The 27307-nt window shown below is 49.6% G+C and overlaps 10 protein-coding genes and 2 non-coding genes across 12 annotated transcripts; 9 read left to right on the top strand and 3 right to left on the bottom strand.

Annotated features, from left to right (window-relative positions):
• Positions 1 to 2654: 2654 nt before the first annotated feature.
• On the top strand, positions 2655 to 5365 carry EDB91DRAFT_1048856 (uncharacterized protein; the record flags this gene model as incomplete). Its single annotated transcript, XM_041313431.1, has 5 exons — positions 2655 to 2789; positions 2846 to 3163; positions 3229 to 4064; positions 4124 to 4988; positions 5018 to 5365. The coding sequence occupies 5 exons, from the start codon at positions 2655 to 2657 to the stop codon at positions 5363 to 5365; spliced, it is 2502 nt and encodes an 833-aa protein (XP_041180174.1).
• A 1392-nt stretch (positions 5366 to 6757) lies between these two features.
• On the top strand, positions 6758 to 10115 carry EDB91DRAFT_1327847 (XFP N-terminal domain-containing protein). The gene is made up of 11 exons (XM_041325262.1): positions 6758 to 7075; positions 7125 to 7298; positions 7428 to 7563; positions 7636 to 7926; positions 7982 to 8524; positions 8571 to 8841; positions 8895 to 9176; positions 9228 to 9292; positions 9344 to 9659; positions 9712 to 9874; positions 9926 to 10115. The coding sequence occupies exons 1-11, from the start codon at positions 6910 to 6912 to the stop codon at positions 9961 to 9963; spliced, it is 2445 nt and encodes an 814-aa protein (XP_041180173.1). The 5' UTR covers positions 6758 to 6909; the 3' UTR covers positions 9964 to 10115.
• Positions 10116 to 10134: 19 nt separating this feature from the next.
• On the bottom strand, positions 10135 to 10214 carry EDB91DRAFT_t49. Its single transcript has one exon. It is a non-coding gene; the product is annotated as a tRNA-Arg (tRNA).
• A 10-nt stretch (positions 10215 to 10224) lies between these two features.
• Positions 10225 to 12047, top strand: EDB91DRAFT_1116787 (WD40-repeat-containing domain protein). Its single transcript, XM_041317991.1, has 9 exons — positions 10225 to 10518; positions 10577 to 10669; positions 10721 to 10894; positions 10954 to 11106; positions 11162 to 11268; positions 11319 to 11342; positions 11393 to 11514; positions 11570 to 11623; positions 11676 to 12047. Exons 1-9 carry the CDS (start codon positions 10366 to 10368, stop codon positions 11855 to 11857), a joined length of 1062 nt encoding a protein of 353 aa, XP_041180172.1. The 5' UTR covers positions 10225 to 10365; the 3' UTR covers positions 11858 to 12047.
• A 223-nt stretch (positions 12048 to 12270) lies between these two features.
• On the bottom strand, positions 12271 to 13806 carry EDB91DRAFT_1116784 (C5-sterol desaturase). Its single transcript, XM_041317990.1, has 5 exons — positions 13203 to 13806; positions 13052 to 13152; positions 12853 to 12998; positions 12693 to 12797; positions 12271 to 12630 (listed from the first exon to the last, which is right to left on the bottom strand). The coding sequence occupies exons 1-5, from the start codon at positions 13658 to 13660 to the stop codon at positions 12541 to 12543; spliced, it is 900 nt and encodes a 299-aa protein (XP_041180171.1). The 5' UTR covers positions 13661 to 13806; the 3' UTR covers positions 12271 to 12540.
• A 132-nt stretch (positions 13807 to 13938) lies between these two features.
• Positions 13939 to 14024, top strand: EDB91DRAFT_t50. The gene has a single exon. It is a non-coding gene; the product is annotated as a tRNA-Ala (tRNA).
• Positions 14025 to 15160: 1136 nt separating this feature from the next.
• EDB91DRAFT_72861 (uncharacterized protein) lies at positions 15161 to 16096 on the top strand. The gene is made up of 3 exons (XM_041328216.1): positions 15161 to 15219; positions 15269 to 15463; positions 15522 to 16096. Exons 2-3 carry the CDS (start codon positions 15309 to 15311, stop codon positions 15967 to 15969), a joined length of 603 nt encoding a protein of 200 aa, XP_041180170.1. The 5' UTR covers positions 15161 to 15219; positions 15269 to 15308; the 3' UTR covers positions 15970 to 16096.
• A 500-nt stretch (positions 16097 to 16596) lies between these two features.
• On the top strand, positions 16597 to 19335 carry EDB91DRAFT_1116778 (uncharacterized protein). Its single transcript, XM_041317989.1, has 4 exons — positions 16597 to 16713; positions 16762 to 16795; positions 16850 to 17043; positions 17093 to 19335. Exons 1-4 carry the CDS (start codon positions 16682 to 16684, stop codon positions 19038 to 19040), a joined length of 2208 nt encoding a protein of 735 aa, XP_041180169.1. The 5' UTR covers positions 16597 to 16681; the 3' UTR covers positions 19041 to 19335.
• A 314-nt stretch (positions 19336 to 19649) lies between these two features.
• Positions 19650 to 20804, top strand: EDB91DRAFT_1116773 (uncharacterized protein). The gene is made up of 4 exons (XM_041317988.1): positions 19650 to 19886; positions 19975 to 20068; positions 20132 to 20551; positions 20617 to 20804. The coding sequence occupies exons 2-4, from the start codon at positions 20051 to 20053 to the stop codon at positions 20767 to 20769; spliced, it is 591 nt and encodes a 196-aa protein (XP_041180168.1). The 5' UTR covers positions 19650 to 19886; positions 19975 to 20050; the 3' UTR covers positions 20770 to 20804.
• A 223-nt stretch (positions 20805 to 21027) lies between these two features.
• On the top strand, positions 21028 to 22077 carry EDB91DRAFT_72771 (uncharacterized protein). Its single transcript, XM_041328215.1, has 5 exons — positions 21028 to 21109; positions 21163 to 21352; positions 21415 to 21618; positions 21671 to 21766; positions 21822 to 22077. The coding sequence occupies exons 2-5, from the start codon at positions 21229 to 21231 to the stop codon at positions 22004 to 22006; spliced, it is 609 nt and encodes a 202-aa protein (XP_041180167.1). The 5' UTR covers positions 21028 to 21109; positions 21163 to 21228; the 3' UTR covers positions 22007 to 22077.
• Positions 22078 to 22667: 590 nt separating this feature from the next.
• Positions 22668 to 24568, top strand: EDB91DRAFT_1116767 (P-loop containing nucleoside triphosphate hydrolase protein). The gene is made up of 4 exons (XM_041317987.1): positions 22668 to 22820; positions 22877 to 23070; positions 23119 to 24295; positions 24351 to 24568. The coding sequence occupies exons 1-4, from the start codon at positions 22791 to 22793 to the stop codon at positions 24363 to 24365; spliced, it is 1416 nt and encodes a 471-aa protein (XP_041180166.1). The 5' UTR covers positions 22668 to 22790; the 3' UTR covers positions 24366 to 24568.
• Positions 24569 to 25401: 833 nt separating this feature from the next.
• EDB91DRAFT_1116762 (Acetokinase family-domain-containing protein) lies at positions 25402 to 27082 on the bottom strand. Its single transcript, XM_041317986.1, has 5 exons — positions 26541 to 27082; positions 26307 to 26491; positions 26215 to 26255; positions 25935 to 26168; positions 25402 to 25885 (listed from the first exon to the last, which is right to left on the bottom strand). The coding sequence occupies exons 1-5, from the start codon at positions 26918 to 26920 to the stop codon at positions 25430 to 25432; spliced, it is 1296 nt and encodes a 431-aa protein (XP_041180165.1). The 5' UTR covers positions 26921 to 27082; the 3' UTR covers positions 25402 to 25429.
• Positions 27083 to 27307: the final 225 nt, after the last annotated feature.

Here is a 27307-nt window from a genome sequence, read left to right as displayed (position 1 = left end):
GTTGTCTTTGTTGTTGTTGTTGTTGTTGTTGTTGTTGTCACTGTCGCTGTCTTTGTCGCTGTCGTTGTCGCTGTTGTCGTCGTTGTCGCTGTTGTTGGCACTGTTGTTGGCGCTGGATGGGTGAACACGTAGAGAAGCTGCGTAAAGATAGTCAGTACAATTCCACCCCAGCTAAGATTGAGTACCTTTGTTCGAGTTGGTAATGGCCTTACTCGACTTTGTTGGTCCTAAGACGACAGGAGGTGTTTTGCTGGCACTAAATGTGAGAGCCCGCGGTGTCGGAGCTACCCTGCAATGCGAGAACTATTGTGTAATTGTGAGCACTTGAGTACGTGGAAGAATATGAACCTGACCATGGTGTCTTCGTCCTGGTCAATGTCGCTCAGCAGATCAGTGGGCTCAACTTCAAAGTCTTGAGGATTCGTCCGGTATTTAGTACGCAGCGCCTTTACTTTGTGCCTCTTCGCCTTGGCTTCTTCGGCTTTCTTACGGTCTGGACCTCGACGAGATTTTAAAACAGTTGAGTAGAGATAAGCCCAACATGCGTTAAGAAAAGACACAGAGTTGCTTACTTCGATAAGTTTCTTTTTCGGTTGGGCGACGGTGACGAACGCTTGCGGTGCGTCCAGCGGTGGATACCATCTCCGGCATAGGTCATGCTGGGCTTGCAAGATTGCCTGTTCCCTTCGAGAGGCGATATTTCCTGCCATGATTGAGGGTAGGAAGCAACAAAATCAAAACTGGAAAAAGTACCTTTTAAATACCCTTGCCACGGTGTGTGATCAACAGACCACATTGACTTCTGTTGATTTCGAAGTTAGAGTTTGCATCTGACCAAGCAAAGTCAACGCAACAGCATAAAAAGAGCGAGAAAACAATCGAAAACGAACACCCACACCAGACACTACCAAACGCACCAAAATGCCCCAATAGTAAGTGGCCAGCTCGTCAGAGACTCACCATGCATTGACCAAGGTCCCAGTTCGGTCTTCTCGGCACTCAGCGAAGATAAAGAAAATGTTCTTGAAGTCACCCAAAAGTGGGTTGCTCCGAGAAATGTCATGACCCGCGCTGACCATTGAGTAGGCTCGTACCTCCTCCAAGTCGGCCGTTCCATGTGGTCAAGGCTCCAGCGCGGGCTAAGGAGGTACCACGTCCTCCTGGTACACCAGAGCTTCATTTTCCATTGCAACCATTTCGTCAGACTCCAGGACCCATCATGGCTTCTCAGACTTACCTGCGAACCCTTGTCTTAGAACGCTGGGATGCGGAGATCAGGCGTTGTGATGACGCGTGCAAAGCACAACTCGCCGAACGCATCACAGGGCCAGTGACCTACCAGTCACTTATCCGAGAGTTGATAATTGGGCGCTGGTGCGCTGAGAAGCAGCGGTGCCAGGAGGCACGAAAAGTTCAACTATTGGAACTCCTCCTTGCAGCTCATGGTATTCACTACCCTGGTTTAGTCTGTAGCAGTTAGTCGGGGTTGAAAAGTGGTGTTAGTCAGGGTTAGTAACCTAGGCCAACAGGTATTTGAAATGAGAAAAAGTCCAACAGAAAAGCTATGCGAGGTGTTAGCACAAGAAGAATAAGTTAAAGACAGCGAAGGACGTCAACACCAGAAGGATAAGTTAAAGACAGCGAAGGTGGAGCAATAGAAAAGCCATGCGAAGCGTGAACAAGGTGGCGCAAGGCATTTGAAATGAGAAAAAGAGCAAAAGATAAGTCATGCGAGGCGTGAACTCAAGCAGAATATGCAAATGACAGCGAAGGACAAGAAAAAGATAAGCCATGCAAAGCATGAATGTAAGGAGGACGAGCAAAAGAAAAGCCATGCGAATCATGAACGAGCAAAAGATAAGCCATGCGAAGCGTGAATGAAAGGACGAGCAAAAGAAAAGCCATGCGAAGCGTGAATGTAAGAATGAGCAAAAGATAAGCCATGCGATGCGTGAACGAGGGGGCAAGGCGAACAAGAGCAATTGGGACCAGCGAGGCGAACAAGAGCAATTGGGACCTAACAAATGGAGTTGTGAGACAGCGAGGCGAACAAGGGCAATTGGGACTAACCAATGAAGGGTTAAGGCCTAGCAGAGTAGATGAGGGGAACAATCTAAAGGAAGAGGTCAAAAGGAAGTTGGATGGGGATTAATGATGACGCACAGTTATATCCGTGATTGCAGTCGGTGTTTGTAGTTGGTCATTACGTGCTGGTAAACAGGGTATTAGGATCTACATGGTGAAGTTTGCAACGACGAACCAATAATGTCTCACTGTACGTTTTGTGGTAAGGTAACATCTACGGCTGGGGGGCTCAAGAGGCATATCGTGGGGCATCCTGCATGCCGAAGGGAGTGGTTATCAATGATTGAAGACGCAGATGTGGAGGACTTCGACGCACCAGACACAGCACCAGGCGATGTTCACATGCGCTCGTCACCAGATGTGGACCACAACCCTACAGTTAGGAAAAATCGTCGGGTTACTGTCGAAGAAGTCGATGACGTGGACACAACATCACTCACCAATAATGGCCGGTATTTCGAAAACACAGCCAGGCGCGGGCTGGGCGCAGCACCAAGGGGAGACCGTGTTTGAAAGGTATAGGAAAGAGCAACACAAAGTGGGCGAAGAACCGTGGGCACCTTTTGAGAATGCGTGAGTGTTCAATCAGTGTGGCCAAGCATATACTGAAAAGACGACTCGCCAGAGAAGAGTGGAGTCTAGCCCAATGGCTAGTCAAAAATCTTGGCCAAACTCAGACCGATGAATTCCTGAAACTACCCATAGTATGTTCCAAGCGTTGATCAAAGATTTGAACTCACCATGTTGATATGTGTACTAGACTCAAAACCGCTCAAAACTTCCCTTTCACAACAATCGTTCGTTCTTGCAAAGGATTGATGAACTCCCGCATGGTCCAGCGTGGAGTTGTAATATGGTTACCGTGCGCGGTAATCGTGAGGACGAGAATGGAGAGTTATTGGAAGAACAAGTCGAACTATGGAGTCAAGATCCAGTTGAATGTGTGAAGGAGTTGATTGGGAACCCTTCTTTCCAGGCGGATATGGCCTATAACCCAGCCAGAGCTTTTTCAGATCCTGTGGGGGAGCATAGAGTTATTGATGAAATGTGGACGGCAGATTGGTGGGCGGAGAAACAGGTAAGCTTGTGCCATCGAGGAATAAAATGAACTGACCGGACTGACCTTTTGCTGTCATGGCGCAGAAAGCTTTACCTGATGGTGCCACAATAGCTCCCATCATTCTAGCATCTGACAAAACCTCGTTGTCCCAATTTCGAGGGGACAAGACTTCGTGGCCGGTGTATATGTCTATCGGCAACATTGCCAAAGCAAAAAGGCGTCAGGCGTCTGCACGAGCAACTGTGCTCATTGGGTACTTACCCGCAGGTAAACTCGACTGCTTTACTCCTGATGCACGCTCCTTAGCTGGGCATAGACTCTTCCATCATTGCATGAGTCTGCTTCTTCATCCTCTCATCGCCGCTGGAAATGATGGTGTGGATATGGTATGCGCAGACTCATGGATTCGACGTGTCTATCCGATTCTGGCCGCATATGTCGCAGATTTCCCGGAGCAGTGTTTGGTGTCCTGTTGTAAGGAGAATCGATGTCCGAAGTGCCTCATGGGAGCGAAGGAGCGAGGAGAGGTATTGGACTCAGAGATGCGTGATCCTGAGTCCACAAAAATTATATTGGAAAGGCGCAAGAACGGTCAGCACCCACCAGAATTCGAGGAGAATGGGCTATGCGCCATTTACAAACCGTTCTGGGCTGACATGCCTCACTCCGACATTTTCCTCGCATTCACACCGGATCTGTTGCACCAAATTCATAAAGGCGTGTTCAAGGATCACCTAGTTAAATGGTGTGTTGAGATTATCGGGGAGGAAGAAATGGACGCACGATTCAAGGCTATCCCTGACTATCCCGGACTTCGCCACTTCAAAAAGGGTATATCAACTGTGAAGCAATGGACGGGAAGTGAGCATAAAGAAATGCAAAGAGTTTTTATAGGCTTACTTGCTGGAGCAGTGCCTAGGTATGTGTGAGACGAGTCTTGATGATGCTTGTTGCTGAGCGCTGAGCCATGGCTGGCAGTCGGGTATTGGTGGTGGCGCGTTCAATTCTCGATTTCTCGTATTACGCTCAGCTGCAAATTCACACGGCCGATTCGCTTGAGGCTCTACAGGCTGCGTTGTCAGGATTTCACGCAAATAAGGATGTCCTCAAGGAACTCGCGATACGTGATCATTTCAATATACCCAAATTACACCAACTCACCCATTATGCCCAGTCCATTTCATTGTTTGGTGCAGCTGACAGGTTTAACACAGAACTCCCTGAGCGTTTGCATATAGATTTTGCAAAAGAGGCTTACCGTGCTAGCAATAAACGAGATTACAAGCAACAGATGGTTTTGTGGCTTCAACGCCAGGAAGCCGTCTTCTCACGCGGCAAATACATTGATTGGCTATTGCAAGAGCCTGCAGGTGGGACGGACTCGCGCTCGCACTCCGTTTCGGATTCAGATTCAGAATCGGACTCAAGGTTAGAAGAAGCAGAGGCTGCCATTACTCGTGCGACACCCGCAAATAAATTTGCAGCGACTCACATCCTCGCCAAGATACCTTCGCATCCACACCAATCCGTTCAAAATCTGGTCCACGCACATGGTGCAACAGATTTTCTCCCAGCTCTCCAATCATTCCTTGACACAAATCTCCCGAATAACACCATCGTTCCAGGCGTTCACGACCGTTTCGATATCTATAGTCAAGTCGTCATCGTGACACCACCTGCTTTTCAAGTTAGCGAGTTTTCAATGTCCAGCCGGGTTAGAGCAACACCAGAGAAACTTGCTTCAGGACGAAAACCTGGTATTCCTCCTCGATTCGACATGGCGTTGATATCGAATGGTCCTCACACTTCACACCTGCGTACTCTTGATGGTAAGCTTCATTCTGTGTTGGTTTGACGGCAACCTGATTATAGTCTGCTGCAGGTTTGCGAGTGGGTCAAGTCCGTGCTATATTCTCTCTCCCTCGTCAATTTGGCGAATACCGAAGAGCCCTAGCTTATGTAGAATGGTTCACACCTTTCCGAGCTCGTGACCCTTCATCTCGGATGCGACAAGTGTCGCGCTCGACACGCCAATTTCGCCGCAATGCGGCAGTCATTCATGTTGATGATATCGTGCGACCGTGCCATCTCATACCGAAGATGGGAGTGTCTGTGGCCCAGAGGTTGATAGGTGGGAATGCATATGAAGCAGCTAATGATTTTTATCTTAATGATTTTATCGACGGTGAAATGTTTTGTGCATCTGTTACAATTATTTAGAAATAACGATGTCATTGTATATTCAGTAGACCTGCAAATACTCGATGGTTGCGCTTGTAGGAACCCGGTAGCGCGGTGGTAAATTATGTAGTATCCTGTAGCTACATGTAGCACAGTATCAACTCTCGTAGCTACCTGTAGCTACCTGTAGCATAGTATTAACTCTCGTAGCTACCTGTAGCTCACTCGTAACTCCTGTAGCTACCTGTAGCTCACTCGTAACTCCTGTAGCTACCTGTAGCTACCTGTAGCACACTTATAACTCCGGTAGCTGTATGTAGCGTGGGTGTAGGATATATAGCGCTATATACCTCTATGTAGTCTAAATGGGGCCTATGTACCACTACAGTACGTATATAACTACCACCTTGACTACGACGATCTTGGTTTCTTCCTGATGGTGAGTATGAGTAGATTGCGTCCTGGATTTAACCACATGACTCACCGGCTTGGTAGTTCCTCTTTTTTTGCGTCGGCTACTAGTGTGGCAGTGAGTCGTGTTTCTGCTTTCACATCGGTGCGGTTGTTGATGGCACGACACGTGAGTTACTAGTAGTTTGTTGCGTAGTTGATCAACGTGCTTGCTTCTGAACGAATCTGACTCCCGCTCGAGTAATGAAGATCTTGGAATAGAGGAAATCTCAAGCACTTGAATGCTTAGGATATGACCAAAGTACTTACGACACAGTTTTGTAGTCTCGTTATCAGCACCCTATTGAATAGTGGTATATATGGAAAATCGTCGTTATCGATTTGCGAAAGCTCAAGATCCAGAAATGGCACTTGTGGGAGTAGTAGGTCATGAAAGTCGATGTGAGTTACAAGGGAGGATTCGGATCCGCTAGCTTCGATGTCCTCGGGCCTCGAGAGCATCCAGGCGCGAAAGAAGTGTATACATATAGCAGAGACTTATTGTGTGTCTCTGAGACAGAATGGAGAGAGAAAATGACTGCTCAACACCGACGATGCAAGCGTTAAGAACGTGGGGTGACACGAAATAAAAACGTTGAAGAATATTTGTGAGTATGAGTAGTTTGCTTTGCATCCTGGATTCATTGCTCAATTACTCACCCCTTGCGCCCTGTAATATTAATAGCCTGCCGGTACAAATTTCTGCAATACTCCTAGTCCTTCAATAGAGATGAGGTGGCGGACGATAGCCCGGAGAAAGAGTTGTGGCTAGTTATTTTCGAAACGGGTAGATAGGCCCCTATAGTAGGAGCGCCACTATTGAAGTTATCATTCATTAATCGCAATGATCTCTTGACATCGATGGTGGAGATGCGGGCGAGACATATTATTCAACAATAAATGTATCTAATGGGCTCCCGAACGAGACTCCGAGCTGTAAGAGCAAAAGATAATTGCGTCAAATTCCCTTTCCGGGAGCTTGACGGGAGCCCCTTTCTCTTGCGCCTTATAATGCGGTATTGGATTGGATGACGCACCTTCAACCACAACCACAACCACTACTCATAGAAACAGTAGACTCGAACAAACGCTTACATCCCTAACAAGCATTGTTGATATCTTCGCCAAGCAACATGCCTGGTCAGATAATCGCTCAGCCAAACCCTCCCCCGGACCCCTCTCATCTCCCCGACTCGGTTCGCGAGTATGCTGTTCAAATCAAAACGAGCAACGTCCTTACGGAGTCTGAACTCCGTGCGATTGAGAAGTTCAGGCGAGCAGTTAACTACATTGCTGCTGGTATGCAAATACCCTCAGAGCGTTGAAAACTTTTAAATGACGTCGATAGCGATGATTTTCTTGGAGAATAATGTCCTGCTTGAACGCCAGTTGACTTTTGATGATATCAAACCTAGACTTCTTGGCCATTGGGGTACTTGCCCTGGCTTAGTCTTAGTGTATGCGCACCTTAACAGGATCATTAAGAAGACCAATCTTGACTCTTTGCTGGTAGTCGGCCCAGGCGAGTTAAATTTCATTACCTTCGGTCACGGCCGTAATGCACCCCATTAGGCGCCCATAATCATGTTCCATACATGCCAATCACGTGATTGTGATGCATGCTCAGACATTTACTAACACCTTCTTTCAGGCCATGGAGCACCTGCCATCCTGGCGTCCTTATGGCTCGAAGACTCATTATCTCCCTTCTGGGAGCCTTACACACGTGATCGTGCTGGCTTGACAAGGCTCATCACAAAGTTTAGTGCGCCTGGAGGTTTCCCAAGGTTCGTCACATTCTGATTCCAGAGTCCTGACGCGTTGGCTTGGTCTTAGTATTATCTCACCATTTACCCTAGTCATATCAATGCCGAAACCCCTGGATCTATTCATGAAGGTGGTGAACTCGGTTATGCTCTCAGTGTCGCGTTTGGCGCTGTTATGGATAATCCTCATCTTGTCGTTACCTGCATTGTTGGTGACGGCGAGGCTGAGACCGGACCGACCGCCACTGCCTGGCATGGGTACAAGTTCATCGATCCCGCTGAATCTGGTGCCGTTCTCCCTATCGTGCACTTGAATGGGTTCAAGATTTCCGAACGTACCATTTACGGATGCATGGATGATAAAGAGCTCATAGCCTTGTTCAGGTCTGGGGTGAACTGTGATATGAATTCTTCAAGTCTAACTTGCTATTCAATTTAGTGGCTATGGTTATCAGGTCCGAATTGTCAGTGACTTGAAAAATATTGATCAAGATCTGGCCGCGTCTATGGAGTGGGCTCTGGCCGAAATATCCCGTATTCAGAAGGCAGCTCGCTCAGGGAAACCCATTGTGAAGCCGCGCTGGCCTGTTTTGATCCTTCGCACTCCCAAGGGCTGGTCATGTCCCAAGATGATGCATGGCGAGTTTATCGAGGGGTCGTTCCACTCACACCAAGTGCCGCTGCCGGAGGCGAAAACGTCACAGGAAGAGCTTCAAGCCCTTCAGGATTGGCTTCAGAGCTATGGTCCTCATGAGCTTTTTGCTACCCAAGGCGGGAGAGGCGTGGTGGATGGCGCTCCTATTGAAGAGGTGCTAAGCATCGTCCCTGACAAGAAAGATAAAAAGCTTGGTTGCAGGAAGGAAGCATATGCCGCCTTCCAGCCCATCCATGTTCCAGAATGGATCCATCTCGGGGTTCAAAAGGGGTCGCAGGCAAGTTGCATGAAGGTAGTTGGGACGCTGTTGAGGGATACGATTAAGGAGTATGTTTTTCAGCTACATGTCTAGCTCTTATTAATCATCCTCTAGGAATCCTACCACCTTCCGGATCTTCTCTCCTGACGAACTCGTGTCTAACAAGCTAGACGCTGTGTTTGATGTTACTGGACGCAATCTCCAGTGGGACGTTGCTTCCCGCGCTCAGGGCGGGCGCGTTATTGAAATTTTGTCTGAGCATACCTGCCAAGGCATGTTGCAAGGGTACACACTTACTGGCAGGACTGCGCTCTTCCCGAGCTATGAAGCCTTCCTTGGCATCGTACACACCATGATGGTGCAGTATAGCAAGTTCACGAAGATGGTCTGTTGATGTTCTAGATGGCTAACTAACACAGCTCATACATTCCCTCCCAGGCCCACGAGACTGATTGGAGACACGATGTTGGTTCCGTGAATTATCTCGAGACATCTACGTGGGCACGTCAGGAGCACAACGGCTTCTCTCATCAGAACCCGTCATTTATTGGTGCCGTACTCAATTTGAAGCCGGCGCTGGCGCGCGTGTACCTGCCGCCTGATGCAAATTGCTTCTTGTCCACGGTGGCCCATTGCTTGAGGGCGAAGAACTACGTGAACTTGATGGTTGGTAGCAAACAACCCACGCCCGTCTGGTTGAGCCCTAAGGAGGCGAACATGGTGAGGTGATCGCTCCTAATTCTTGCCCACATCTTGCTTATTGTCTGACAGCACTGCGTTGCGGGCGCGTCTATATGGAAGTTTGCAAGCGTCGACGATGGTGTAAACCCGGACGTGTAAGTATTTTACCTGCGGTGGTGCAACTTGGACTGATTTGACGTAACCAGCGTCCTTGTTGGCATCGGTGTCGAAGTGACATTCGAAGTTATAGCAGCTGCTGCGCTCCTTCGCAAGATGGCTCCCGCTCTGCGAGTGCGTGTCGTCAACGTAACTGACCTCATGATTCTCGGACCCCATGGCAGCCACCCGCATGCCCTGAACAACGATGATTTCGACACGCTTTTCACCAAGGACAAGAGTATCATCGTGAACTACCACGGATACCCCATCGAAGTGAAAGGTTTGATATTTGGTAGGCCAGCTGTGGACAGGATCACCATCGAGGGGTATCGTGAAGAGGGAACAACAACCTCTCCATTCGATGTGCGTCTCGTAGCAATCAGTTATTCCCATTTTTGACATAGCTTCGCCGCAGATGATGCTGTGCAATCAAACGTCTAGGTATCACATCGCCGCGGCCGCCATCCGGGCTGGTGCTCTTGTCAATCCGAAAGTTTCAACGGAGGCTCATGCGAAGGCAGCCTACATCATGCATATGGCCGCAAAGGACAAAGAGTACATCTTTGCTCACGGAACGGGTGAGTAATCGGCATCATTTTTCTTGCTCTCATTCCTGACACTGGATTCAGATCCTGAAGGCACCTTTGACACTCCCAAATTTAACTGAACACAACGCTTGACATGAATTTTCACCGGTCACCCGTGTATTATAGCTATGAGTTTGATTAATGTATCACTATCTGTATTTTCGCATCCTGTATTACTCGACGCCATGCATAAAATGCTTTCGGGCTCGCCGTGAACGCTCGATCGCTCGAATGTTCGAATAAGCAAAAAGCGACAGGCCTGGGACTCGAACCCAGAATCTCTAGCGATCACTAACCGGAAACTAGCGCGTTACCATTACGCCAACCCGCCATGCTTTCATCAACGACCTTGACGTTCATCACAGCCATCACGCTTTAAATTACCACGCCACCTCCGCCAGACTCATGCTCTTGGCTTAAACTGAATTGATCCTCGAACTGTACCTTTGCAATCTTCGCAGTTCCAATCGTTTTGAGACGTCATGTCATTCTTTGGGGCCAACACGGCAACGACGACAGCCGCGGCGCCCGCAGAAAAAGATATCGAAGTCCCGGAGCCGCCGTCTGACTCCATCTCTTCCCTAGCGTTCTCCCCTGCAGCTGACTATCTAGCTGTAGGAAGCTGGGACAATAATGTAAGTGGTTTAATATGTCTTTTGGACTAGGTTCGACGCGTAATCTATGTATCGATAGGTGCGTTTGTATGAAGTAGGCGCTGGAGGGCAAACTCAAGGCAAAGCAATGTATGGGCACCAAGGACCTGTGTTGAGTGTCTGCTGGAACAAGGTATGCCCGTACTCTTTTGATATCCACCTCACATGGCTGAATCGCCTCCAGGAGGGTAACAAAGTGATTTCGGGGGGTGCGGACAATGCCGCACGTATGTTTGATATCACGAATGGACAATCACAGCAGGTGGCACAGCACGATGCCCCTGTAAAGGTCGTGAAGTGGATCGAGACACCACAGGGTGGCATTCTGGCCACTGGCAGTTGGGATAAGACCGTCAAAGTGAGCCTCGTGCAGTTTTTGAGCCACGTGCATGTAACTCATGACGCTCGCCACCATAGTACTGGGATATGCGGTCGCCAACTCCTGTAGCCACCGTTCAACTTCCTGAGCGCTGCTACAGCATGGATGTACAATATCCGCTCATGGTAGTTGCCACGGCAGAGCGTCATATTCAAATTTTCAATCTCACAAACCCCAACACAGCATACAAAGTATGTTCACGAAGATGTACTTGGTGTCTACACGTGACTTATATCTGCCATTTAGACCATCATCTCTCCACTAAAGTGGCAAACACGTGTCGTTTCATGCTTCACCAGCTCCGCCAGCAGTGGGTTTGCTGTGGGCAGTGTGGAAGGTCGTGTTGCCATCCAGTACGTAATTCTCTCAGATAACTAGTTTTCAGACGCTCATAATTTCATAGATATGTCGAAGAGAAAGACAGCTCGTATGAGTAGTTCATGGTTCCCCTCATACCTCCACTCACGTGTTATACAGGAACAACTTCTCGTTCAAGTGCCATCGAAAAGACCAGACACCTAACGCCAAGGACCAGTCCCTCGTGTACGCCGTCAATGACATATCGTTCCATCCTGTGCATGGGACGTTCTCGACTTGTGGTAAGTCTTGAGTTCCATGTGGCTGGTCTCCAATAGTCTAATTCGGATAACCTAGGCTCTGATGGGACCATCCACTTCTGGGACAAAGATGCCCGCACACGACTAAAGAGTACTGCTATTCTGATTGCCGCCTTTTGGATGTACTAATCATACTTTCTTAGCTTTCGAAGCAGCCCCTGGGCCGATCAGTGCTACTACATTCAATCGCAATGGTACCATCTTCGCATACGCTGTTTCGTACGACTGGTCCAAGGGCCACAGCGGCATGACGCCAGGACACCCCAACAAACTCATGCTACATGCTTGCAAGGACGACGAGGTCAAGAGGCGACCAAAGAAGTAGTTGAGGCGACGGGATAGTTTTTGAGTTGACCTTTTGAGTAGTACGCTATCTACATCCATATGTCGATGTGTCGCATTAATAGCACAGCAGTTATGAGTTTTTGAGTATCTTCGTTGGCTTTCGAATTTATGGAACTTTGTCATGCGCTGGTAGCTGACTGCCGTACGAGCGCAAGCTTTAGCATCGTGGGATATGCACGCCACGTTATACGTACCCGAAGTTCCTCAGGACTGGTCTGCACGACCATGTACATCTGGTGTTCAGCTCGAAATCGTGGTGACTGACATACCCCCGAAGCCTACGGAGCACCGCATCAACATTATTTGACGATGACCTCTGAGACAACGACATAAGCACTGCTCCCCTGCACTGGACCAACGCAGTTGCGAGTTGAGAGTAGATGTCGACAGGGTCTTTAAGATGGAGGAAGTGGACTTGGCCCATGAATTCATGGAAGTTAATAAAGCTCTGAAGTTGAGGATCGGGCAAAATAACTCTTTACAAAATATTCCATTGATAGTCCAAGTGGTTTCAACGAAAAGGCAAGTATGTATGTAATGCAAAGACGACAGGTTATATGAAACGCATTAGCTTCAGCGAGTAGATGATCCATATGCAGCAGGCAAGGGATGCGTGACAGTCTATATTTGGATCATAAAATAGGTTGGCCGCGATCATCGTCTTCATGACTGCTTTTTGATCTCGAGCATAGGATCAAGGGACGACTCGGGCTGACGGTACGAACCACCGACACGATCTGCCCACGTAAAGTACTGGGTGGGGGTAAAAGGCGTTAGGAGATGATTATGAAAAAAGCATAAACGGTAATGCGTACCTGACCATAGTTCACCGTAAAATAGAGATGATGAAGTGTGTGATGGGCGGGTCCGTTTATCACCTTTTCGAGGGCGTGTCCGGTAACCATATCGGAGTCGTGAATCTAGTATTATTGACGTCAGAATGGTCCGATGAATCTGGTAATGCGAGGTACATACTAGAATGCTCCAACAATTGACAAAAACGAAGAGGCCGAGATATAAGCATCGATGAAGAGGAAATACGAATATGAAGACGTGATATGGGACAGATTGGAGGTACCCATCCACCGGGTGGAAAGCATGAGAGGCGAAGGGAGTTGGTACTATAAAAATAGTTAGGCGCACGAAGGTGGATATATGAGGCAGGGCAACATACTTATCCACTTGTGGTGAGGCTTGTGGAAAGTTTTATATATGCTAGGGTGATGCAATAGTCGATGCACCCAGTAAATTCCGTAGTCGGTGAAAAACAAGAAGCTAACAACACGTAATGAGTGGATATCGCAGTCGACACAAAAAACACTGACAAGGGTACTGATAGGCCAAGGTAGAGCCAACCATAGTCCTCTACACTGTCGTAGAGTCTGGAGTAACCCATGACCTCTGCTTGGAACCAAGGCAGGGTAAGAATGATCATCATGGGGAAGGCTCGTAGACTGCATTGTATCTCCTGCTTGACCTGGTTATCTAGAAAGCGTGGATGGCGCATCATGTCATGGTTGAAAATATATCTGTATGAAAGCCACGCGAACAAGAAATAGAGGCAGTGAATGCCAATGAAGGTGATTACGCTGAGAGAGATAATTTGTCTAGGAATGTAATCACGAGGCCAAGCAGACTGCGAAAAATACGGAACCGACGTGAAGTTTGCGGAAGTGGAAAGGTGTGCATATGGTGGGAGGCCTAGATGATCATTGAGAGGAAGTAGACGCGCCCATACTTTGTCGAGAAGATAGTCGTCTGCGAGGTGCAGAACAAGATCCATGGCGTCTAAAAAATAAAGAACAAACGGTCTTCTGCGCCTAAAATGCCACTTGACCTAATCAGCATGTACCGAGAACAAACCAAACTGTAGTTTGCTCAAACTTGTTATATACTACCTTGGCATCGAACCACTTTTTTACTACCACTGACCGACGGAATGACAAATCATCTAGAAATGGCTAATTTTAATTCATTCAAATTCTAACTCAGCGGCAACCGGAACCTAAATGCTGGCACTCTCTTCCAATGGATAGTAAGTATAACACTATTTGACAACAAGGGCGCTTAGCGCAGTGGTAGCGCGTATGCTTTGCACCAAGCATCCAATTTGTATAAGGTCCAGGGTTCAATCCCCTGAGCGTCCATTTTTTTTCTCTGGGTATTTTTGGCCACTTTTCACTTCCCTTTGCCCTTCCGTCTAGATTTCTGCTTCCAGAATCCAACCGATTGATCTAGACTACTGCACAACACAGCAACATTACATATGATCATACATGCATGGTAGTGGCGCGACTTCGAGACAGATTGGTACTACCATGAGCTGGCATGAGTATGCCAGCTCGTCCCGGTCGTGGTGACTGTGGGATCATTCCCGGAAATGCGGCGGGTGAGTCCCAGCTAACTATGGCACGTTTGGTGAGAAGGGGCTCACACCCTCTTGATAAGTAAGATTTCAAGAACCCGCGAAGCAAAACCACACGCATAGCAGTGCACGGAAGTCCGCAAACCCACACACGTTCCGCCGACGCTGGCTGTGTATACAAATACACGCGGCGATCCATTACTGTGGATTTGACGCGGCCACGTCCACGAGGAACCACCAAGGGTCGGCGGGGAACTACCGCATTCAGCATGTATTGTTCTTCTTGCGAGGTGCCATGGAACGTTGCCGCGTAATTCCCTCATGGCAGCGCCGTAGCAGCGATTCCTTCTTGTCGCCCACCCTAAATGCACGATCATGTGTTCAAGGTTCATCCGTACTCGTAGGACATTGACCATGCGTTTCATCTGAGTATCGTGTCTGGGTCATGCATGGGCACCGCCCTGCTGCGGCATGTCCATACTTAGTGCCACCTCGCTGCACTATCACGATCACAGTGCTGGAATGAAATGATCATTCTAGGCTGAGACCGATGAGCATGGCCTCCTCCTTGCGCCTTGACAATGCGACGAACACGTGTTGAACTGTAGGCTTCGTTGGTTCACGCAAACAATGCCTTTACTCCACTACACGATCTACAAAACCACGCATATCCAGCGTAGCACACGAAAACTACAGACACAGACATCAACTTCGACATCGGCATGGGTGGATGTCTCAGCTGCTTTAGTTCTTCCAGTCGTGGGTTGAAGAAACTCAGGGATCCCGAAGTAGCCCAGGTTGGTGCTGACCCGCAAACACGGGTTTCAGTGCCAGAGCTACGCCCAGTGTCGGAGCCACAGCCACAACCAGAGCCCAAGACCATTTACATAGCGTGCGTAGTCATCATCGAGATGTCGGGTGGTGATTAACCCATGGCCCACAGCGTAATGGGTGCGACGGGTAGTGGCAAAACAACGGTTTGGCAGTTCCCTGTACTCCAGTCGTCAATACTGATAAAGATAATAGTTTATCAACGTTGCATCTGGCTCAGGAATTGAGAGTCGGCATGGGGCTCGAGAGTTGTACGAATGAAGTACAGATGTCCCAACCGTTCCGGTTGGACGGAAAGCGCGTCGTTCTCGTCGATACACCTGGCTTCGATGACACGACGAAGAGCGACACCGACGTGCTAAAGATGATTGCTGCTTACTTGCAGACGATGTTCGTACTTGTCATTAACATTTTGGGTGGCCTAGTGCGCTGACGAATTGGCATTTAGGCACAAGCAAGAAAAACTTCTTTCTGGTGTCATCTATATGCACCGAATCTCTGACGTCAGAGTCGGAGGCACATCAAGACGTGATTTCACCATGTTCCAAGAGCTGTGCGGTAAAGAGGCATACAAGAACGTCCTCTTGGTCACAAACATGTGGGGCGAAGTAAACGAGGACCTCCTAGCGCGGGAACAAGAGCTGCGCGAAAAGGACATATTCTTCAAACCTATCCTCGACAACGGCGCTCTTCTCCTCCGCCACATGAACGATCAAGAAAGTGCGCACAAGCTCATTCGGAATCTGACTAAGATGGACCCCGTGGTGTTACGCATTCCAAAGCGAACTTGCAGCTGGGAACGACATCACTCAAACGGGTGCCTTTGCGCAGCTGAACCGCGAGCTCATGGAGCAAGCGGAGAGGAATCGTCAAGAACTGGAGAAGCTGCGAGTTGAACTGGAGGAGGCCGCTCAGGCGCAAGATGAGGAGACGCGCCTGGAGCTCCAGGAGGAGTCGGAGAAGATGGAGGCGGAACTTTTACGCATGCAAAACGAGGCTACCAGGTTAGCGTCCGAATATCAAGCAGAACTTCGGAGAATAGAAGAGGAGCTTCGTGTGCGTGCTGGGTAATTGGCGCAATTTAGTTGTCTTGGCGATCATTTGTCTGACGGATATTCCTGACCCCTTGCCCGTAGCATAGACTACAATTATGTTAGGAAAGTTACTTACCTATATCCATTGTTGTGTGACCGACAAAAACCCAGAAAATCAGATGTTCCTGAAGCTGTATTTTTTCAAACTATTTGCAATGTTTAAGGGCAGCCACCCAGCTTCACGGAGGCGCAACTCAAGAATGGAGTAACATTACGCTCAGCGAGGACGAAGCGAGGCCTGCTCCAGGTCCGATCAACATGCTCCCGGAGATCCATTCAGGTGATCTCGTCAAAGTAAGCTCCAAGCAACGAGGTAGGGCACGACATTCACTAGGCACCTTAGGGGCTGAGTCTTGAGGGTGGAAAAAAGTGGGTGCGCGATACGCCCGCAGGCGTATATAAACCATCGCGTTTCTCGCGTCATCCAAAGTGCCTGCACAACATATTGACTGTCCCATTATACAACTTTACACCCTCTTACATCGATCGAACATCTACTAATTACTGAGCTACAATGGCGAACCCAAACAGGGAAATAAGGATTGCGTGCGTACTTTCTGCGTCTTCGCGTTAACGCATTGACGCTCCTTCTAGCGTGATGGGTGCGACCGGCAGTGGTAAATCCACGGTATGTACAGTCTCTTTGCCCGGACCATGTGTTAATTATTCTCGTCGGACGCAGTTTATCAATAAGGCTAGCGGGTCGAGCCTTCCCGTCGGTCGTGGCCTCGAGAGTTGCACCAGCGAGGTGCGAACTTCACGGCCGTTCGTCGTCAGCGGACGTCTCGTCACTCTGATCGATACACCTGGGTTTGATGATACGTCCCGCAGCGACACGGACATTCTGACTATGATCGCCGCATATCTCTCCAAGACGTACGTGATTCCTGTGCAATGGATTTCCTCAGGCTAAGCGTTCCTCCAGGTACGAGCACGGCGCCAGGCTCGCAGGCGTCATCTACATGCACCGCATTTCCGACTTCAGGATGGGCGGGACGTCCAAGCGCAACTTCAAGATCTTCCGCGAGCTGTGCGGAGAGAGCTCCCTCAAAAACGTTCTCATCGTCACCAACATGTGGTCCGAGGTGAAACGCGAGATCGGCGAGGCCAGAGAGTCCGAGCTTGCGAGCAAGGACAAATTCTTTAAGCCTGTGCTCGAGAAGGGAGCTCGATTGCTCCGTCACGAGGGGTCCCTCGAGTCCGCACATACCATCCTCCGTTATCTGATCAACAGCCAACCGGCTACGCTCCGCATTCAACAAGAACTCGTCAACGAGCATAAGCCCATCGAGAAAACTGCAGCGGGCTCTGAGCTCAGACGCGCTCTCGACGAGCAAGCGGAAAACCACAAAGAGGAGATCCGTAATCTCCGAGTGGAGATGGAAACCGCCATGCGCGCCAAAGACGATGAGACGAGGGGCGAACTTCAAGAAGAGCTCGAGAAGAAGCAGCGGGAATGCTTGCGCATCGAGCAAACGGCTCAGCGTATGGCGGCTGAATTCGCTGCCGAACGCGCACGCCTTGAGGCTCGAATCCTGCAGATGGAAGACGTGCACCAGAAGCACCTCCAGACGCTGGAGGGACTTCAAGGTGAGGTAGCCAGAGTCCTGACTGAGAAGGAGCAGCAAGAATCCCTGCACATTCAAAAGCAGAACGAGATTCTTGCTGCCAAGCAGGCAGAGGATGAGCGACGAGCTCGCGAGTTGGAAGAAGAACGTAAGGCAAGAGCGCTAGCGGAAGAGAGTCACCAAATGCACCTCCAAAGTCTCCTGGAGGATATGGAGAAGACGCGCACCGCGAAAGAGATCGCCGACATTGCTCACGCCGAAGAAGTCCAACGGGAGCGCGAGAGGCTAGCAGCGCTAGAGGCTGAGCGACAGCGACAAAACTCTGCCATTGAAGCTGCGGAAAAAGAACGTGCTCGGGAGGAGAGGGAACGAGTGCGGCTACAAGAAGAGTTTGCACAGAGAGAGAGGGAATTAGAGGAAGTCAAGGCGTCTCACGCACAAAAGGAGGCCGAGAGTGCCGCAGCGAAGCAAGCTGAAGAGAGCGCACGAATCCTTCTCCTTGAACAGCAAGAGCTAGCACGACGACGTGAGGAAGAGTTGGCTCGAGTGCAACGGGAGACGGAAGAGGCGCACGCCACCCGAGAGCGCGAAGCTGCATTAGCTAGGAAGGCCGAAGAAGATGCACGCGCACGACTGCTCGCAGAGCAGCATGAAGCTAAACTACGCGAAGAAGAAGCTCACAGACAACAGCTTCAAGACGAGCTCCTGCGAGCTCAGCGAAAGATAGAGGAGGTCGCAATAGCCGAAGAGAAACGCAAGCAGGAGGAGGCAGCCGCCGCCAAGAAAGCCGAAGAAGACGCGAATTCACGTCTCGCGGAGCAACAAAAGTTGGCGAAGCAGCGCGAGGAGGAACAACAGAAGGCAGCGGAAGAACAAGTCGCACAAGCACGCAGAGAACTAGAGGAGTCGCAGGCAAGGGCAGAACGTGAAGCCGCTGCTGCTAGAGAGGTACAAGACTTAGAGCGTGCAAGACTCCTTGACGATTACCGAAGGCGAATGGAGGAAGAACTTTCTCGACTGAGACAGGCAGTTGCTCAATCGGAAGAGCAGAGCGCAACCCTAGCAGAACAAGCGCGTCAGCAAGAAGCAGCGGAAAGGAAGAAGAGCCAGCAGCTCGAGGAAGAACTGACAAAGGCGCGAGAGCGAGCTCAGGCGGCGAAGATAGACTACGAACGAAGATTGTCTGACGTTGAGGAGCGAAGCTCGCTCGAACACATCTCGCCCCAGCCAGCTGTTCTATTGCCGACTTTGCCATTCGTAGTATGGAAGGCAGCCGTGACGTGGTGGGGACTGACAAGGAAGTGAGTCTTGATCATGTCGCCCTGAGCTCTGCGATTAACCAGGTGCCGGCTCATTAACCTATTGAACTAACATGCATCATGTACGACACGTACTATTTTGTTACCTTACCTTCTGTATATATTTACCGTACACACTAGATTATCTTGGAATGGTTAGTATCTGGCCTATCGTGACGATGATGAGCTGCAGATGGCAAGTACATACTGTGTGCTACCGCCATGTCATTCAGGGTTCTGCCAGTGGAATGAGGCCTCGACGCCGCCCCGTAGTCAGCGAAAGTCAGGCGAAAAGATAATGGAATGCGAATGGAACTCCAGGAGATACGACTGCACACTGCAAAACGAGGCAACGAAATTAACATCCGAATATCAAGCAGAAAAGAAGAGGAACTCCATGCGCGTGCTGGCCCCTTGCCCAAAATTAGTATTATTGGACTACAATGATGCTAGGATTCTTACGAAAGGCACCCGTATATATATCCTACAATGGTGTATGACCGACAGAATCCCAGGTGATCAGCATCAGATTCCTGAAGCTGCGTTGTTCAGTTAAAGGACAGCCACCAAGCATCACGGAGACACAGCTCAAGAATGGACTGAGATTGCGCTCAGTGAGGACGAAGCGATGCTGCATCAAATTCTATCAACACACTCCCTAAGATCCCTTCAACGGTGATCTCGTCAAAATAAGCTCCAAGCAACGAGGTGGGGTGCAACATTCGTTAGGAACCTTAGGGCTGGGCCTCGAGGGTAAAAATCGTGCTGTTGCAAGAAGTGTCCCAAAGGCGTATTTAACCCCCATCTTCCTCGCATCATGCAAAGTGTCTGCACAATATATTAACCTGTACAACTGTACCTCCTCAGGTATCGATCAACACTTGCAAATTACTCGGCTACAATGGCGAACCCCAACATGAAATTCAGGATTGCGTACATACCTTCCATGTCTTCATGTTAACACATTTACACTCCTTCTAGCGTCATGGGTGCAACCGGCAGTGGCAAATCCACGGTATGCACATTCTCTTTGACCTGAACCATTAAGTTGATTATTCTCGTCAGACACAGTTTATCAATAAGGCTAGCGGATCGGACCTTCCCGTTGGTGATGAACTCGTCAACGAGCACAAGCCCATCGAGAAAACCGTTGCGGGCTCTGAGCTCAGACGCGCCCTCGATGAGCAAGTGGAAAACCACAAAGAGGATATCCGTAATCTCCGAGTGGAGATGGAAGCAGCTATGCGCGCCAAAGACGATGAGACAAGGGGCGAACTTCAAGAAGAGCTCGAGAAGAAGAAGCAGCAGGAATGCATGCGCATCGAGCAAATCTCTCAGCGTATGACAGCTGAATTCGCTTCCGAACGCGCACGCCTTGAGGCTCGAATCCTGCAGATGGAAGACGTGCACCAGAAGCACCTCCAGACACTGGAGGGCGTTCAAGGCGAGGTAGCTAGAGTCCTGGCTGAGAAGGAGCATCACATTCGCGAGTTGGAGGAAGAACGCAAGGCAAGAGCACTGGCGGAAGAGAGTCATCAGAGGCACCTCCAAAGTCTCCTAGAAGATGTGGAGAAGACACGCACCGCGAAAGAGATCGCCGACATTGCTCACGCCGAAGAAGTCCAGCAAGGGCGAGAGAGGGTAGCGGCACTAGAGACTTCGCAGCAGCGACAGAGCTCCACCATGGAAGCAGCGGAAAGGGAATGTCGAGGTCAAGAGCGGGTCAAAGTACTTGATGCAATTATGTCATCAATCCTAGCGGTGCTTTACCCCAACGGGAACGAGACTAGTACTCCCGTAGGGCCACACCTGATTTACCACGAAACCATGTCCCTTGATTCATGACAACAATATTATTGAGCGTTTCGATCAAGTTTCGATTCTCATCTTTGTCCGCAGCTCTTCGAGGGGTGGAACGGTTACCCACCCGCTGTACACCTTATAGACTCGACAGGCTATTCGACCATACAAACAGATGGCAGCTTCCATGGATAGGATCGCCCTTGGACATTTTAAAGATGTATTCGTGGGTAGTGAGTACTTATTCGTCTCCAGCTCTGACATTCTTGGTGCCTTGTAAGTCCTCACATTGATGGCGAGTCAAATGAATAGCTTACCAACTTTTACAGCGTCGACCTAAGATGAGCTAACTGCGCCCCGCTTGGTCGAGAAGCTGAAGATCCAATCACAGAAGAATGTCAGACAAGTGGCAGAGATTTGCGTACGTGTTGGTGGGCGAGTTCAAGGGTCTGTCCGTTCAAGAGGCAAAGCCCATTGCCTCGCCAACATTCACTTGGCCGGAGTATCAGTGTACTTCCCGTAAGAATAGAGAGCCCTCGCTTCTGACCGCTATTCGTTAGGATACTTTGCCTTTTCAACAGTGGCTCTGCCCTCTCCGCAAACTTGTGTGCAACCCTGGCGTACATTATTACCAATCTTGCGGCCAGCGTTGGCAGTTTTACTTATCGCCTTGGTCTACATCCTCGACAAAACGCTGCCCAAATATTGCAGCGTTCATCTTTCGCTCATCGGCGTCTTTACGAAGACGCTGCTTCTCTTCTTATGCCTATTGAGAGCCCAACCAGGTCAGGTGTCCTTGTACCTCGAATACTTACGCTTGTTGACTTGCTCGTGCAGGAAAACACGCTAGTAACTACGACATCTCCCGCTCTACTGGACAGACATCTTCTATGCCTAGAACCAACGGGACGCATGAAATTGCTGGACGAGCAAGTAAGGACGGCCTCATTTCCCCATATTTCTCCCATTCAATTTGATTCATCTTTAGTTCTGATGACCCCCAGAAACACTCCATTCCCATCTACCCTTGTCCATGCATCACCCTCGCTCATTTGTAGCACAATCAGACTCACAACTTCCCGCACGTACACACTCCAGCAACTGGATCTATTTCACAACTTTACAAGCTTCTTCTCTCTGTTGCAGTGTCCCCACTTTGTGGTTTTGTTGTAGATTCACGCACCACAGCTGGCGGACGGACCCTTGGCAAATTCGATTTGTTAATCTTATCGCTTGTGGAACCCGAAGTCACGTGACGACAACACGTGACTGAAACGGCGTTCGACAGTCTGTTTTATCAAAAGAGGAACTCCGTGTGCGTGGGTGAATGAGGCAATTCAATTGTCTTGGCGATCGTTTGCACACGGATATTCCTGACCCCTTGCCCATAGCATATCAGCATGATTGGACTACAATCATCTAGGATTCTTAGGAAAGGTAACCCGTATATACATCCTGCATCAGTGTGTAGCCGACAAAGCCCATGCATCAGCATCACATTCCTGAAGCTGTGTTGTTCAGTGAAAGGACAGCCACCAAACATCACGGAGACGCAGCTCAAGAATGGACTAAGATTGCGCTCAGTGAGGACGAAGCGATGCTGCATCAGGTTCTATCAACACGCTCCCTAAGATCCATTCAATGGTGATCTCGTCGAAATAAGCTCCAAGCAACGAGGTAGGGTGCAACATTCGCTAGGCACCTTGTGCCTCGAGGGGGAAAAAACGTGCTGTTGCAAGAAGTGTCCCGAAGGTGTATTTAACCCCCGTCCTCCTCGCATCATGCAAGGTGTCTGCACAACTTATCGACAGTGTCAGTATACGACTGCACCTCCTCTTGCTGCGGTCGACACCTGCTAAATTACTCAGCGACAATGGTGAACCTGAATATGGAAATAAGGATTGCGTACGTACCTTCAATGTCTTCAGGTTAACGCATTGACACTCCTTCTAGCGTGATGGGTGCAACTGGGAGTGGTAAATCCACGGTATGCACATTCTCTTTGCCATAAACCTCTATGTTAATTATTCTCGTCGGTCACAGTTTATCAATAAGGCTAGCGGATCGGACCTTCCCGTTGGTGATGGCCTCGAGAGTTGCACCAGCGAGGTGCGAACTTCACGACCGTTCGTCGTCGGCGGAAGTGTCGTGACCCTGATCGATACGCCTGGGTTTGATGATACATCCCGCACTGATACGGACATCTTGTCCATGATCGCCGCATATCTCTCCAAGACGTACGTGATTCCAGTGCTATGATTTCTTCTGGTTAAGTGTTTCTTCAGGTATGAGCACGGTGCCAGGCTCGCAGGCGTTATATATATGCACCGCATTTCCGACTTCAAGATGGGCGGGACGTCTAAGCGTAACTTTAAGATCTTCCGCGAGCTCTGCGGAGAGAGCTCCCTCAAAAACGTTCTCATCGTCACCAACATGTGGTCCGAGGTGAAACGCGAGATCGGCGAGGCCAGAGAGTCCGAGCTTGCGAGCAAGGACAAATTCTTTAAGCCTGTGCTCGAGAAGGGAGCTCGATTGCTCCGTCACGAGGGGTCCCTCGAGTCCGCACATACCATCCTCCGTTATCTGATCAACAGCCAACCGGCTACGCTCCGCATTCAACAAGAACTCGTCGACGAGCGTAAGTCCATCGAGAAAACTGCTGCGGGCTCTGAGCTCAGACGCGCCCTCGACGAACAAGCGGAAAACCACAAAGAGGAGATCCGTAATCTCCGAGTGGAGATGGAAGCCGCCATGCGCGCCAAAGACGATGAGACGAGGGGCGAACTTCAAGAAGAGCTCGAGAAGAAGAAGCAGGAATGTTTGCGCATCGAGCAAACGGCTCAGCGCATGGCAGCTGAATTCGCTGCCGAACGCGCACGCCTTGAGGCTCGAATCCTGCAGATGGAAGGCGAGCACCAGCAGCAACTCCAGACGCTGGAGAACCTTCAAGATGAGGTAGCCGCCAAACTACGCGAGGAAGAAACTCGCAGACAACAGCTTCAAGACGAGCTCCTATATGCTCGGCAAGAGATAGAGGAGGCTGCAAGATCTGAAGAGAGACGCAAGCAGGAGGAGGCAGCCGCCGCCAAGACAGCCGAAGAAGAGGCCAATTCACGTCTCGCGGAACAACAAAAGTTGGCGAAGCAGCGCGAGGAGGAGCAATGGAAGGCAACGGAGCAAGAGGTCGCACGAGCACGCAAAGAATTGGAGGAGGCGCAGGCACACGAGGGAGAACAACGGAAGGCAGCAGAGCAAGAAGTCGCACGAGCACGCGAAGAACTGAAGGAGGCGCATGCAAGGGCGGAACGCGAAGCCGCTGCTGCGAAGGAGGTACATGAATTAGAGCGCGCAAGACTCCTTGAAGAACTGAAGAAACGGGAAGAGGAGAACCGAAGGCGGATGGAGGAAGAACTCGCTCAGCTGAAACAGCTCGTCGCTCAATCGGAAGAGCAGAGCGCAAATCTAGCAGAACAAGCGCGTCAGAAAGAAGCAGCGGAAAAAAATAAGAGCCAGCAACTTGAGGAAGAATTGATGAAGGCGCGAGCTCAGGCGGCGAAGACTGACGATGAGGAGCGAAGCTCGCTGGAACGCGTCTCGCCCAAGCCAGATGTTCTATTGCCAACTTTGCCATTCGTAGTATGGAAGGCAGCCGTGAGGTGGTGGGGACTGACAAGGAAGTGAGTCTCGATCACGTCATCCTGGACTCTGCGATTAATCAGGTACTGCTCCATTAACTTACTATTGAGCTGACATTCGTCATGTACGACACGTACTAGTTCGTCTCCTTACCTTCTGTATATATTTACAGTACACATTAGATTGTCTAGTAGCTGGCCACTGTGACGATGACGAGGAGGAAACGCGAATGAAACTTGAGGAGATATCGGAGAAGATGTAGGCGGAACTTTTACGAGTGCACGCTGCAAAACGAGGTAACGAAGGTAGCATCCAAATATGTTGACCTGTGCGTTTACAACTTCAGCACACGATCTACCAAAACCACACATGATATCCAGTATAGCACACGAGAACCACAGAAGCCAACTTCGACGTCGGCATGGGTGGATGTATCAACTGCTTTGGTTCTTCTAGATGCACATCGAAGAAGCTCCAAAATACAGAGGTAGGCCAGGTTGATACTGAGCCACGGAGACGAGTTCCAGAGTCTGAGCCACAACTAGAGCCAGAAGTTGACATACCGTGCGTAGCCATCATTGAGATGTCGGGCGGTGATTAACCCATTGCCGTAGCGTAATGGGTGCCACGGGCAGCGGAAAAACAACGGCCTGTCAATTCCCTGTGCTGGTGGTCAACGGCCGCCAGTTAGTGTAAGTAACCTGCTTCCAGTGTTACCATGGGGCTTGGGGCGCGGGGCTTTCAAGCCTGAGACCTAGAGCGTCGAAGCTTCAAGTCGGCGTTAGACGCAGTTAAGTATAGGAAGACGAACGATCAAATGGCTTGGTCTTGCAGGATGTTAGAATATTGGGAGAACGTTCAGCTACAAACGTTCAGCCTGAAGTTCCACTTTTGAGATAAGTCCTGTTTGTAATTATGCCAATGTATTATACAGCTAATCATAAACAAATACTACCGTTTCTAAACCCAGAATTCTTTCGTGAGAGAACACTCTCTCGCCATCTCGAACTGCTCGTCGGTATGACAAACTAGCATCCTCATTCCTCCGTCACCCTTCCCGATATCCACAACAATATCATCGTCATCTTTGACTTGGGTATTCTTCGTCTCGTCAATTGCCGCAAACCCGAGGCACGCGACAGCTTCCCCGACAGCTCGTCTCAATTCAACGCTTCGTTCTCCCACACCCCCTGCAAAAACCAGCGCATCCACATCTCCACGGAGAGCCAGAAAGTAGGCCCCGGCAAAATGGAGGATGCGGTCTAACATGATGCGGAATGCCAGCGCATTTGGGTCTGCTGTGCGAGACATAGGATCAGAGAGTGCACTCATATCCGCCTTCTCCGTGATCGCCTTGAAGTCGGTTGTACCGGTGAGTGCCTTCCAGCCCGACTTGAAGTTGAGGATGTCCTCGGCCTGTCAAGAATGAGTTTCCAATCTTGCAAAAGAAAGGAGAGAATCGAACTTCTGTCACTTTAGTTTCCTTTGATAGGCTAGGGTCGTGGCTCATACAGGCTGGAGAACGACTGGTGTAGTGGAAAATTAGGCTCGCGTCTATGTCCCCAGCACGCGTGGCTCCAGGTAGCCCGCTGAGTGGGGTCAACCCCATAGTTGTGTCGATGGATTGGCCATTGCGGATGGCGCACATGGATGCCCCTGAACCAATGTGAAGAGTAATTATGTTTAGGGTATCGGGAGCCTGGGGACGTCAGCGTGTCACAATTGGACAACAAAATACCAGTTACCTTGCTGATCTGCGCAGCTACTGCCCGCAAGATGAACGCGTCTAGGAAGATATAGTTTCAGCGACCTTCAGCAATGACAGATGAGTGCATACAACTCAAACCATGAAAACCGTATTTCTTCAATCCTCTCTCTTTCGCTACTTGCTGATTGATCGCATAGGTAGCTACATGAGTCGGAAGATCCTTATGGAATGCACTGTCAAAAAATGCGATGGATTCCGCGTGCGGAAGGGCCCTAATGGCTGACTTAATGACGGAAAGAGCAGATCCATTGTGCCTACAGGCTTCGTAACGCAGTACTGAATGCAAGACGGGAGAGGACATACAAAGGAGCAAGGTCGGTCAGCCTTTCAATGTGGTGATAGGATTCTTCGGATATTATGACGGGGTTTGTGTAGTCACCACCATGCACTACACGATGTGCAATGTGCTTAATGTCAGTTGAGTCGACGCTCCCTTCTTCCCTGAGGCGATCCAGGAAATGCGTAAACGCCGATGCATGGTCACGGATGGAATCGACTTCTTCATTCAAAGACCTGTGTTGAAGTGCGACAGGACTAAACTTGAACTTGGCTGGAGGGGCAAATATGGATGATATGGATGAGGATAGGAGTAAAACTGGATTTGCAGCATTATTAGCAGAGCGGCGGAAAAGTGAAATCTTGAGCGACGACGAGCCAGCATTCACAGCTAACACGAGCGTCATGGTACTAGGTAACTGATTGTAAGTAACTCCAACCGACCTGCAGACTGCACGTTCAGAACGACGTCAGAACATGACCTAATACACGTGACCGCGTTTCCCCTTCTGCTGCTACTGGTAGTGATGCAGGATCGATCAATGGTAGTAGGATTGTAAGCGCCCATGTCGAACCATCGACGAAGATCCACAAAAACATTATTCAGACTCAAATACTGGAGAACTACAAATCTTGACGAGGTTATTTCTTCAGATGAATTATTTCCCCTCTACCACCGTCACCGGAGCTGCGCCCTTTTTGCCAAATCGCGAACAAGACCACCGATAGAACGCATTTTCATACCGGACCTTACGCGTGCGGTTCTAATCGTCCTAGCTCCAAGCTCTCATACG

Source organism: Suillus paluster (genome assembly GCF_016628075.1).
Source record: "Suillus paluster strain FC165 chromosome Unknown EDB91scaffold_11, whole genome shotgun sequence".
NCBI lineage: Eukaryota > Fungi > Basidiomycota > Agaricomycetes > Boletales > Suillaceae > Suillus > Suillus paluster.
The sequence above is the reverse complement of the archived record's forward strand: the minus strand, read 5'-3'. Positions and strand labels throughout refer to the sequence as shown.

Coding starts and splice junctions, on each gene's coding strand:
- EDB91DRAFT_1116767 (XM_041317987.1), top strand. CDS start 22,791: ATGGGTGCAACTGGGAGTGGTAAATCCACG. Junction 22,821..22,876: donor CTGGGAGTGGTAAATCCACG/GTATGCACATTC, acceptor CGTCGGTCACAG/TTTATCAATAAGGCTAGCGG. Junction 23,071..23,118: donor GCCGCATATCTCTCCAAGAC/GTACGTGATTCC, acceptor GTGTTTCTTCAG/GTATGAGCACGGTGCCAGGC.
- EDB91DRAFT_72771 (XM_041328215.1), top strand. CDS start 21,229: ATGTCAGACAAGTGGCAGAGATTTGCGTACGTGTTGGTGGGCGAGTTC. Junction 21,619..21,670: donor CCTATTGAGAGCCCAACCAG/GTCAGGTGTCCT, acceptor TTGCTCGTGCAG/GAAAACACGCTAGTAACTAC. Junction 21,767..21,821: donor TGAAATTGCTGGACGAGCAA/GTAAGGACGGCC, acceptor ATTCATCTTTAG/TTCTGATGACCCCCAGAAAC.
- EDB91DRAFT_1116784 (XM_041317990.1), bottom strand. CDS start 13,660: ATGGATCTTGTTCTGCACCTCGCAGACGACTATCTTCTCGACAAAGTA. Junction 12,999..13,051: donor GCCTCACCACAAGTGGATAA/GTATGTTGCCCT, acceptor CTATTTTTATAG/TACCAACTCCCTTCGCCTCT. Junction 12,798..12,852: donor TCAATTGTTGGAGCATTCTA/GTATGTACCTCG, acceptor CAATAATACTAG/ATTCACGACTCCGATATGGT.
- EDB91DRAFT_1116773 (XM_041317988.1), top strand. Junction 20,552..20,616: donor AAGAACGCAAGGCAAGAGCA/CTGGCGGAAGAG, acceptor GAAGACACGCAC/CGCGAAAGAGATCGCCGACA.
- EDB91DRAFT_1116762 (XM_041317986.1), bottom strand. CDS start 26,920: ATGACGCTCGTGTTAGCTGTGAATGCTGGCTCGTCGTCGCTCAAGATT. Junction 26,492..26,540: donor CTGACCGACCTTGCTCCTTT/GTATGTCCTCTC, acceptor CGAAGCCTGTAG/GCACAATGGATCTGCTCTTT. Junction 26,169..26,214: donor TAGCTGCGCAGATCAGCAAG/GTAACTGGTATT, acceptor TGACGTCCCCAG/GCTCCCGATACCCTAAACAT.
- EDB91DRAFT_1116787 (XM_041317991.1), top strand. CDS start 10,366: ATGTCATTCTTTGGGGCCAACACGGCAACGACGACAGCCGCGGCGCCC. Junction 10,895..10,953: donor GTTGGGATAAGACCGTCAAA/GTGAGCCTCGTG, acceptor TCGCCACCATAG/TACTGGGATATGCGGTCGCC. Junction 11,624..11,675: donor TGCCCGCACACGACTAAAGA/GTACTGCTATTC, acceptor ATACTTTCTTAG/CTTTCGAAGCAGCCCCTGGG.
- EDB91DRAFT_1327847 (XM_041325262.1), top strand. CDS start 6,910: ATGCCTGGTCAGATAATCGCTCAGCCAAACCCTCCCCCGGACCCCTCT. Junction 7,564..7,635: donor GCGCCTGGAGGTTTCCCAAG/GTTCGTCACATT, acceptor CATTTACCCTAG/TCATATCAATGCCGAAACCC. Junction 9,875..9,925: donor CATCTTTGCTCACGGAACGG/GTGAGTAATCGG, acceptor CACTGGATTCAG/ATCCTGAAGGCACCTTTGAC.
- EDB91DRAFT_1116778 (XM_041317989.1), top strand. CDS start 16,682: ATGGCGAACCCAAACAGGGAAATAAGGATTGC. Junction 16,714..16,761: donor AACAGGGAAATAAGGATTGC/GTGCGTACTTTC, acceptor CGCTCCTTCTAG/CGTGATGGGTGCGACCGGCA. Junction 17,044..17,092: donor GCCGCATATCTCTCCAAGAC/GTACGTGATTCC, acceptor GCGTTCCTCCAG/GTACGAGCACGGCGCCAGGC.
- EDB91DRAFT_72861 (XM_041328216.1), top strand. CDS start 15,309: ATGGGGCTCGAGAGTTGTACGAATGAAGTACAGATGTCCCAACCGTTC. Junction 15,464..15,521: donor GCTGCTTACTTGCAGACGAT/GTTCGTACTTGT, acceptor ATTGGCATTTAG/GCACAAGCAAGAAAAACTTC.